General features: G+C 43.6%; 1 protein-coding gene and 1 long non-coding RNA gene across 2 annotated transcripts; both read right to left on the bottom strand.

Annotated features, from left to right (window-relative positions):
• Positions 1-3,026: 3,026 nt before the first annotated feature.
• LOC117490123 (protein NLRC3-like) lies at positions 3,027-6,191 on the bottom strand (the record flags this gene model as incomplete). The annotated part of the gene is made up of 2 exons (XM_034139705.1): positions 3,027-3,189; positions 4,882-6,191. Coding segments are annotated over 2 exons (1,473 nt in total), but the record flags the coding sequence as incomplete, so codon positions are not given.
• Positions 6,192-7,064: 873 nt separating this feature from the next.
• LOC117490128 lies at positions 7,065-11,179 on the bottom strand. The gene is made up of 3 exons (XR_004556652.1): positions 11,147-11,179; positions 8,227-8,331; positions 7,065-7,098 (listed from the first exon to the last, which is right to left on the bottom strand). It is a non-coding gene; the product is annotated as an uncharacterized LOC117490128 (long non-coding RNA).
• Positions 11,180-11,788: the final 609 nt, after the last annotated feature.

Raw genomic sequence — 11,788 nt, 5'->3', positions numbered from 1 at the left:
TTTAGAGATGTGGGTACGGAGGAGAAGAGAGAGGGGTTTATTTCCTGACACTTTGAGAGTCTCCTGACACACCGGAGACACACGGGGACACACCGGGGACACACCGGGGACACACCGGGGACACACGGGGGACACACCGGGGACACACCGGGGACACACCGGGGACACACGGGGGACACACCGGGGACACACCGGGGACACACCGGAGACACACCGGAGACACACCGGGGACACACGGGGGACACACCGGGGACACACCGGGGACACACCGGGGACACACCGGGGACACATGGTGATGTAGAGAAGACATCAGAAAGTGCATTCTGCATGATAGGTCCCCTTTAATGTCAGAGATGATGCAGAAACAATCCACTGATAATCTGGAACTTTAACTTTGATCAGATGTTTATCAACTCCTTCATCTCCCTCACAGATCATCAGTACTGACAGCATCTCCACTGACTCATGGAGCACAGAGTGAGTCTGTGGAAGCTCAAACTCTCTCCCTCACACATTCACCTTCTCTCTGTTACTCTGATCAATATGCAGTCATTAGCAAAAGTGGAACAAATAATTTAAATGTATTTGTTCAAATTCAGAAAATCATAAATACAAACAGATGAAGTTCATTCAGTGAACTGACCTGAGAGTCTCCAGTCTGCAGTTTGGACTCTTTAGTCCAGAGATCAGCAGCTCCACATCTGGATCCTTCAGAGGGTTGTTACTCAGGTCCAGATCTCTCAGATGGATGTTGGACTTCAGAGCTGAGGCCAGAGCAGAACAGCTGATCTCTGACAAACTGCATCTCCTCAGACTGAATAAAGAAAACATGATGAGGATACAAATCAGTTTATAATCAGATGTTACTCAACATTTAAATGAATGGGAACAAAAACAAAAAAAATGTCTTCTTCAGAAAGTAAACTTTATTAATGTAAAACTAATATTACTTCAGATGAACTTTATTCAGACGTTATCGTTTACTAACTATTAAAAACATAGATTTACTTTTTACAACTAACATCTATTCCAGTTCCTTCAAGAATCAGACAACATCTAAGTCTGCAGTTCTTACTTTAGTAGCTACAAATGAAAATATGAATAAAAGAACATTTACAACTGAATGGATGTAAGTTAATGATGTAGAAGAATCAGGATGAATATCTAATGAAACATGAGATCTCCAGCAGTAACAGAGAGTCAGTGAACTGACCTGAGGGTCTCCAGTCTGCAGTCTGGACTCTCCAGAAGATCTCTCAGCTTCACTCCTGAATCCTTCAGATCGTTGTTACTCAGGTCCAGATCTCTCAGATGGATGTTGGACTTCAGAGCTGAGATCAGAGCAGAACAGCTGATCTCTGACAAACTGCAGAGCATCAGTCTGAATAAAGAAAACATGATGAGGATACAAATCAGTTCATAATCAGATGTTACTCAACATTTAAATGAATGGGAACAACAACAAAATGTCTTCTTCAGAAAGTAAACTTTATTAATGTAAAACTAATATTACTTCAGATGAACTTTATTCAGACGTTATCGTTTACTAAATATTAAAAACATAGATTTACTTTTTACAACTAACATCTATTCCAGTTCCTTCAAGAATCAGACAACATCTAAGTCTGCAGTTCTTACTTTAGTAGCTACAAATGAAAATATGAATAAAACAACATTTACAACTGAATGGATGCAAGTTAATGATGTAGAAGAATCAGGATGAATATCTAATGAAACGTGAGATCTCCAGCAGTAACAGAGAGTCAGTGAACTGACTTGAGAGCCTGCAGTCAGTGGGTAACATCACTGATCTGTTTCCCCAGAGAGAGAAACACCTCCCTGTGGTTCATACAATACTGCTGAACCAGCAGAGACCCCTTACTGACCTGAGGGTCTCCAGTCTGCAGTCTGGACTCTCCAGAAGATCTCTCAGCTCCACTCCTGAATCCTTCAGATCGTTGTCACTCAGGTCCAGATCTCTCAGATGGATGTTGGACTTCAGAGCTGAGATCAGAGCAGAACAGCTGATCTCTGACAAACTGCAGAGCCTCAGACTGAATAAAGAAAACATGATGAGGATACAAATCAGTTTATAATCAGATGTTACTCAACATTTAAATGAATGGGAACAAAAACATGTCTTCTTCAGAAAGTAAACTTTATTAATGTAAAACTAATATTACTTCAGATGACCTTTATTCAGACGTTATTGTTTACTAATTATTAAAAACCTAGATTTACTTTTTACAACTAACATCTATTCCAGTTCCTTCAAGAATCAGACAACATCTAAGTCTGCAGTTCTTACTTTAGTAGCTACAAATGAAAATATGAATAAAAGAACATTTACAACTGAATGGATGCAAGTTAATGATGTAGAAGAATCAGGATGAATATCTAATGAAACATGAGATCTCCAGCAGTAACAGAGAGTCAGTGAACTGACCTGAGAGTCTCCAGTCTGCAGTCTGGGCTCTCCAGAAGATCTCTCAGCAGCTCCACATCTGAATCCTTCAGAGCGTTGTAACTCAGGTCCAGATCTCTCAGATGGAAGTTGGACTTCAGACCTGAGATCAGAGCAGAACAGCTGATCTCTGACAAACTGCAGCCACTCAGTCTGAATAAAGAAAACATGATGTAACTTTAGAAAACAATGTTCCTGTTTGAAATAACTCCAGGTTTAATAATCTGTTCAGAGTTAAACAGGGTTTTAATGTCAGAGATGATGCAGAAACAATCCACTGATAATCTGGAACTTTAACTTTGATCAGATGTTTATCAACTCCTTCATCTCCCTCACAGCTCATCAGTACTGACAGCATCTCCACTGACTCATGGAGCACAGAGTGAGTCTGTGGAAGCTCAAACACTCTCCCTCACACATTCACCTTCTCTCTGTTACTCTGATCAATATGCAGTCATTAGCAAAAGTGGAACAAATAATTTAAATGTATTTGTTCAAATTCAGAAAATCATAAACACAAACAGATGAAGTTCAGTCAGTGAACTGACCTGAGAGTCTCCAGTCTGCAGTTTGGACTCTTTAGTCCAGAGCTCAGCAGCTCCACTCCTGAATCCTTCATCTCTTTGTTCCAACTCAGGTCCAGATCTCTCAGATGGGAGGGGTCAGACTTCAGAGCTGAGGCCACGACTTCACAGTGAGTCTTTGAGAGTTCATAGCAAGCAAGTCTATAATAACACATAAATTACAACATGTGTTAAAAAGAGGAAACATAATAACCTCAAGCATTTGCTGAATAAATATTTGATATGTTCTGATTGAGATTTCCTGTTGGTCCATTTTATATATAATAATTAGGGCTGTCAGTCGATTAAAATATTTAATCGCGATTAATCGCATGATTGTCCATAGTTAATCGCGATTAATCGCAAATTAATCGCACATTTTTTATCTGTTCTAAATGTACCTTAGAGGGATATCTTTCAAGTTTTTAATACTCTTATCAACATATGAGTGGACAAATATGCTTTATATGTTTGTTTATTATCATTTGAACAATGACAAATATTCTCATGAATATTAAACACAACAACCTCTGAACATTACAAATATTCGCCTCAATTCAACCTGGAACCTCTCTCATACAATACTGTGTGTGTGTGTGTGTGTGTGTGTGTGTGTGTGTGTGTGTGTGTGTGTGTGTGTGTGTGTGTGTGTGTGTGTGTGTGTGTGTGTGTGTGTGTGTGTGTGTGTGTGTGTGTGTGTGTGTGTGTGTGTGTGTGTGTGTGTGTGGAGACACTGTGATGAAGCGTTGGAGCTATGTGCAGCTCAAGGCATATATGCTCGAATGGGAGCTGTCTGGACGCTGCAATCATGTTGCGCGTACGATCCGTGCTGAGTGTGCTGACTTTTCGTACAATGTCCCACTGTCTGGCTACCTGCATAAAGTCAAGTGCTCGGCGCAGTTGTCGGCAAAATGTCATTGAAACAGCTCCTTAAATCCGTTAGCGCAGCTAGCTAGCACCAGATGCTAACAACAACAACACGTAAGGTGTGCCTCGCTTGCGCGAGTCGCGCCACACATACACACTCCCTCCCGGTCCTCCCGATGGCCAGTCCGGGCCTGCCGGTGAGCGTGGAAGTGTGGTCTGCCACAAGCGGGCGGCAGGAGCGAGGCTGTCAGCATCAGCTTGTCTATGGTATTTTACACTCGATGCGCTCTGAAACTACGGCGGCGGAGGACAAAAAATACACATGCGTTAATCGCGTTAAAATAATTAGTGGCGTTAATTTTTTTTTGCGTTAACGCGTTATTAACGCGTTAACTTGACAGCCCTAATAATAATATATAATAACAGTGTAATGTGTTGTCAGTGTGATCTGATCACATGTCTGTGCTCCTGCTGTCACTGACTGTTACCAAAGAAACAGAAATTAAATAAATCACTTGACAATATTAGAGATGTACATATTTAAATGTTAATTAATATTTGGATGTGAATGATGGATGTTTTGTCTTCTCTGAGCATCTGGAAATGTACTGCGCACACAAACACAATTAACAAACCAATAAAGTTTCAATATTTTAAACTGAATACCATCAGATGTTCTCACTATATGAGCATTAAGACATAACTCTGTTATTGGTGGGATATTATATAGATCTGATTTTAAACTCTAACACATTGTGATCAAATTGTGTGTGTTTAATGATAAAGAAACTACTAGAAAGTAATAATAACTGATAACTGTAAGTCCTGCTGTGTGGTGTGATCACATGCTGAGGAACCTCTAAAGTCCTTCATGTGTTTGACATGTCGCCTCTCAGTATTTAAACAGCAGAAATGTTATCGTGTTTATTTGAATAATTAAACTCCTGATCCACATTAGTTTATAAAGTGAATCACATCTGGACTTACTTGGCCTTCCTGCAGTTCCTCACAGCTGGAATCAGTCTCCGTTTCCCCTCATCTGATGTGTTGTACTGACTCAGGTCCAACTCATCCAGAACCTCCTCTGACATCTGCAGCATGTAGGCCAGAGCAGAGCAGTGGATCACAGAGAGATTATTTGATCTGTTCCCTGACTTCAGGAACTCTGTGATCTCCTGATGCACTGAGTGGTCCTTCATCTCTGTCAGACAGTGGAAGATGTTGATGCTCCTTTCAGGAGAGCTTTTATCACTTCTCATCTCCTTCAGGTTGCTGATGGCTCTCTGGATGACTTCTGGTCTGTTGTCTGTGCGACCCAGCAGGCCTCCTAACAGTCTCTGGTTGGACTCCAGAGAGAGGCCGTGGAGAAAGCGGACAAACAGGTCCAGGTGGCCATTTCTACTTTTGAGGGATTTCTCCATGGCTCCTTTTAGAAAGACATCCAGGGATGGGTACTCCTGATCACTGCTGTTACTGTTCTCATCGGGCAAGTCTCTCTGCAGGAAGTCCTTCAGTACCTTTGTGTTCCTGTTGGTGTAACAGTGCAACATGTAGACTGCAGCCAGAAACTCCTGAACGCTCAGATGAACAAAGCAGTAGACTGTTTTCTGGAAGATCACTCTCTCTCTTTTGAAGATCTCTGTACAAACTCCTGAGTACACCGTGGCCTCGGTGACACCAAGACCACAGCGCTGCAGGTCTTCTTGGTAGAACATGATGTCTCCTTTCTCCAGATGTTCAAACGCCAGCCTCCCCAGCTTCAGAAGAACCTCCCTGTCAGCCTCCGTCAGCTGCTGTGGACTCGTCTCATGTCCCTCTTCATACTTCTGCTTCTTCCTCTTGGTCTGGACCAGCAGGAAGTGTGAGTACATGTCAGTGAGGGTCTGGGGCAGCTCTCCTCTCTGGTCTGTAGTCAACATGTGGTCCAGAACTGCAGCAGTGATCCAGCAGAAGACTGGGATCAGACACATGATGTGGAGGCTCCTGGAGCTCTTGATGTGAGAGATGATTCTGCTGGACAGGTCTTCATCACTCGATCTCCTCCTGAAGTACTCCTCCTTCTGGGCGTCAGTGAAGCCTCGTACTTCTGTTACCCTGTCCACACACTCAGGAGGGATCTGATTGGCCGCTGCAGGTCTGGAAGTTATCCAGACGAGAGCCGAGGGAAGCAGCTTCCCCCTGATGAGGTTTGTCAGCAGCACGTTGACTGAGGACTGCTGAGAGACATCAGACACAACCTCATTGTTTCTGAAGTCCAGAGAAAGTCTGCTTTCATCCAGGCCGTCAAAGATGAGCAGCACTTTGCAGACAGCCAGCTGCTCTGCTGTGACCTTCTGTAAGGTTGGATGGAAAACATGGAGCAGCCTGAGAAGACTGTACTGCTCACCTTTGATCAGGTTCAGCTCCCTGAAGGAGAGCGGGATCACCAGACTGACATCTTGGTTCTCCAAACCCTGGGCCCAGTCCAGAGTGAACTTCTGCACTGAGAAGGTTTTTCCAACTCCAGCGACTCCGTTGGTCAGGACCGCTCTGATGAGAGTCTGTTGGTCAGGTGAGGCTTTAAAGATGTCCTGGCACTTGATTGGAGTTTCATGGAGGGTCTCTTTCTTGGAAGCTGTCTCCAGCTGCCTCACCTCATGTTGGGTACTAACCTCTTCACTCTGGCCTTGTGTGATGTAGAGCTCAGTGTAGATCCTGTTGAGGAGGGTTTCACTTTGATCAGTTCCTTCAGTCACACGTTCACATCTCCTCCTCAGACTGAGCCTATGTTCATCTAAAACCTCCTGCAAACCACTCTCTGCTGAAAGAGAAGAAACAGGAGAGAATCAGGAAATGCTTTTGAGAATCTAACAATACAACTAATGTTTAATAAACATTGTAATGTCTATGCTCTTCAACAGAATACCTAATAAAAGAAACAAAGGAACCAGGAAGAAGAATAAGACGCTGCATGAGTTCGGCCTCTTACCTCGTACAGAGCTGCTCTGACTGGCTGTCTGCAGGCCAGCTCTGGTTCTGGATCTTTCTCCACACTGGGGACAGGAGGGGTCTCCTGATGGAGGTCTCTGCTCCCAGTATGAGGTGATGCACTGTCTGCAGAACCAGTGTCCACAGCTGGTAGAGACTGGATCCTTCAGGACGTCCTGACACAGAGAACAGCTGGACAGCTGCTCCTCCACAGGAACACCACTCTTCCTCTTCCCTCTGTGGAGATGAACACATCCTTTATAGCACTTTACATTAGTGGAGCTGATTCTCACCAAAGGCACAACAAGGGGGAAGATTCTAGTTTGATATTTAAAAAAAGGTCTATATAATATACCCTTGTGATCAGGTAGATAGCTTACAGTTCACATGATCATAAAACCAGAGAGCATCCTGTCTGGATTCCTGACCCAGAGGAGCACATGTTCCCTGTATCTACACACAGCTGTATGAACCTGGTGCTTTATAAACCCAACATAGAATCTGCTGTGAATTCATAGCAATAAACATATGGAAAGGATGCCTAAATAACAACAGAATGAAACTGATTTGTAAAAAGCCTGAGATAATGCTTTGTCAGGTCTGTCTCCAACACAATGAGCATACAAACATTTTAAAATGTTTTTTTCTAAAGAGATGGGTTTGATTAAAGCTAGGCTAACATTAGCTGCTCCATCCTCACTTAGAGTAACTTCATGAAGTCATAAGTACAGCAGTGTCTATATTGTTAGCACCACAGACAGTCTCTGGTTTATACAGGAACATGAATAACCCTGATTGAATATGAGCTGCTGTAGAGCTCTGTTCTCCTCTCTGATTCCCCTCAGACCGTCAGAGACCACAGGAGCTCAATCTCAACTCTGACAGGTTTTTGTAACAGAGCGTCACGAGATAAGTTTGTGCCCCGATGGAAGGCTGACAGGCAAAAATGATTGGTCGTACTTTTTACAGTACTATGGCTTCCACAGATGACATTTCTTATGGATTTTTTTAAGATATTCATTGCTATCGGGATGTTAAGAGCATTCCATGGAATATAACAAAAAGTGTATCTCGAGCCGGTTTCTCAAACTTACCTACCCTACCTTTAAATAATGTTTTGGACGATATATTTCTTTTTTTAAATCAGAATTTATCAACATTCTTGCTCTTTAAAACCATTTTATACACAGATACAATGATAATATAATTGCATATTGAAATATCCTCAGATAATGTTAGCTTGCTGTACTCTGCTGCGTGTTCCCTTTACAAACTGCTCACATGATTTCATTAAAGAACAGTTTCATATATTAGATTATATAAAACTGAATCCTCTTCAAGTCAGGTTACAGTAGAAACTCTTACTTTGTGTCTGAGGGTCCAGGTTCATTACTGAAGGATATAGGAAGCCACATAGACCCGTCACTCTTCAGAGACAGACAGCTGGGGACTGGAGACCCTGCTCTCTGTCTGTGGAAACAACGGGGGGTTACGTATTGTAACCCTAGTTATATAAACACAGGCGGAGCCCTCTACTGGACTCTATGGGTACTACTCTCTATCATGCTGTGCCCCAATCAGGGCGAGCCTACCTGAATGTGCGCGCAGGCCCACAGTATATAAGGCGGCTACAGCCGCCGCCCCACTATCCTATACACTCTTCAGCGAGCGGACTAGGAAAGACAGGGCCTCCAGGTAGAGGGCTCCGCCTGTGTTTATATAACTAGGGTTACAATACGTAACCCCCCGTTATATCTCACACAGGCTCCGCCCTCTACTGGACTCTATGGGTACAGTGGGCGGAGCCCCGATGTATAAACGCCCTGTCGTCCAACAACATCGACCCACCACACCGTCCCTGACCGGCTTTTGGCTAACATCCACTGCATCCCCACTTCCTCCCATCCGGTTGTAACCGTGGAGAAGTCGGGGCCGCAACTTGGATAAGGCACACTCACACACGCTTACCTCGTGTAGAGTGTGCATGGAAAAAACTGTGCGGAGACTCCGTCTGGAGCCTACCGCGCACCATGTTCCCCAGGTCCCTCAGGAGCACGGGAAAACATAAGTGCACCACATCCCCCACACTCACACACGCTCCGTGTAGATTGGGCACGGACAATAGTGAGGAAGGCTCTCCAGCCCTGTTTGGGGCTGATTGCGCACCATGTCTCCCGAGTCCCTCAGGAGCATGGGAAAAACATAAGTGCTTTATGTCCAGGGGGGGGGGTCAGATACCTGCTGACCCACAGCCACCCCCCTCTCACCAGTCATGCGTTGCCTCGGCAAGCACCGACGACGAGAAGGAGCCAGACATGTCCAGGAGATAACATTTTATGAAGGGGCCTGGCGTAGACCAAGACGCCACCGTGCATATATCTTCTACACTCACGCCGCTGAATAAGGCTGTTGACACAGCCACAGCCCGTGTAGAATGTGCACGGACCCCAGTGGGGAGGGCTCTCCCCGCCCGTCCATAGGCATGTGTAATGCACCTGCATAGCCATCCTGTTAGGCGCTTCTTTGAGAGGGCTTTTCCAGCCACACACCATCCCCAAAGCACACAAACAGTTGTTCAGTGCGCCTAATGGCAGCCGTGCGCTCTACATAGCATGCTAGCGCACGCTGTTTGTAGTGTGTTGGTCTTTTGTAGAGGTTTTTCATTGCCAGCTAAAATCTTGCCTAGGGCAGCAAACTGGTCAGAACCGGCCCTGGTGTCATCCCCACAGCACCCCCATTTCAAACACGTTCCCACGGCTATGTCAGATACCAACATACTGAATCCTCTTCAGGTCAGGTTACAGTAGAGACTCTTACTTTGTGTCTGAGGGTCCAGGTTCATTACTGAAGAGTGGAGGTCTCCACATAGACCAGTCACTCTTCAGAGACAGACAGCTGGGGACTGGAGACCCTGCTCTCTGTCTGTGGAAACAACAAGTTTTAAACATCATTAGTTCATCTAAAGAGCAGCTTTTGATCTATGACTGTTCACCTGATTAAAGATTTGTAGAGTTTTTGAGTCGTGATTTTGGGTTTCTGTTTTTAAAATTCATTCAAGTCCAACATGTAGAGAGTGAGGATGATTTCACTAGTAGATTATTTACTATTGCTGATGATGACAAGAAGCAAGAGTTCAATTACCCTTTGTTAATGTTCTCTACTGGGTTTCATTAAACAACAAGATTAAAAGGAAATATAATACAAGAAAAAAACCAATGTTCAGCTTTGATGTAACAACATTCATAATTAATTAAAGATAGCACCCTTTTCCCCCCGGTTACATTTTCCATTCTCCCTGTACGATGGGCGCTGTAAGTGATGAAAGTGGGGGATGTTGGCTTATCAGGCGCCCGCAGCTCACAGGCAAAGAGAGAGAGAGAGAGAGGGCGCACCGGTACCGGCGGGGATTGTTGTTAGCTTCTGCTGCGCTAACGGATATAAGAAGCTGTTTCTACAATGATGTGGAGGGAGAGCTCTCCTGTCAGACTGAGGCTCAGTGAGGTGAAGGACTCTCAGTGTCAGATAGTTCACTTTAGTCTAAGTTATCTCAGTGGGTCTCAAACGGTTTGGTCACAATTTATGTAAACACATATTTCCAAGGCACTCCTTTATAATTATTGGGATAAATAAAAACAGGTTTGAAATCATTCCAGTGTATACTATAGGACAGTAAACCAGACATATCATTTAAAACTGGAGAGATTAACAAATATGCATGAATAAATGTTAACTGGTAAAATAAGATATCAATGAACCACAAAAATAAAATAAGTTCCATGTATTTGTTATTGGCTATGGTAGGTTATTGGTTATGTTCACATACTTATTTGATTATTAAAATGCAAACCGATCTTTTTCATATGGGTGTTTAGAGTTGTACCCCCTAGATCAGGTCTCTAGTGATTGGGCTCAAAGTGCAACAGATTGAAGCATTTTACTTTAAAATGTTTTTTTAAATCTTCCCGTCGGGGGGGCATAACACCGGACCCCCCTAGAGGATGTGACGTCCACCCCCCAATTAAAACATGTTCATACAATACTGAATACATTTGAAGCCTTTTATATAAGCTGTCCACCATGTCAATACGTTTCTCTGTTTGTAGTGTGTTGGTCTTTTGTAGAGGTTTTTCATTGCCAGCTGAAATCTTGCCTAGGGCAGCAAACTGGTCAGAACCGGCCCTGGTGTCATCCCCACAGCACCCCCATTTCAAACATGTTCCCACGGCTATGTCAGATACCAACATACTGAATCCTCTTCAGGTCAGGTTACAGTAGAGACTCTTACTTTGTGTCTGAGGGTCCAGGTTCATTACTGAAGTATTCTGGGGGCTGCTCCATAGACCAGTCACTCTTCAGAGACAGACAGCTGGGGACTGGAGACCCTGCTCTCTGTCTGTGGAAACAACAAGTTTTAAACATCATTAGTTCACAGGGGCGGATCTAGACAAATATTCATGGGGTGGCCAGAGGGTGGCAGGAGATTTTGAGGGGTGGCATCCCCTGGCAGAAGTATATGCTGATTTAATCGCAGTCATATCGATCAATGTTAACTTGGAAATCCACAATATTAATATTTTAACTCAATAACATTAGGTGACATTATTGTGGCACATCAGTAAAGCCTTACATATAAATATATAAGGTGGCAGACATCATTTAATGAATTTTAACTGAATGAGTTTGTTTCACTCTTAGACCAGCAGGGGTACCAAATCTATGCAGACTGCTGCAATAAGTACATTAATTAACTGTCCCATCGATGTTTGTCTGAATGAATATGATGATATTAACAATCATATTATTCCTATCAGCTGTCAATCACTGTTATGATTCACATATTCATTTATTATTGAATAAACTATATTTTTTGGAGGAGTTAATGATGAATGTTCCTCAAGATGCTTGCTCACCCTCCTTCAAATTTGAA

Source organism: Trematomus bernacchii, unplaced genomic scaffold (genome assembly GCF_902827165.1).
Source record: "Trematomus bernacchii unplaced genomic scaffold, fTreBer1.1, whole genome shotgun sequence".
Lineage (NCBI taxonomy): Eukaryota > Metazoa > Chordata > Actinopteri > Perciformes > Nototheniidae > Trematomus > Trematomus bernacchii.
This window is presented reverse-complemented; position numbering and strand designations above follow the sequence as displayed.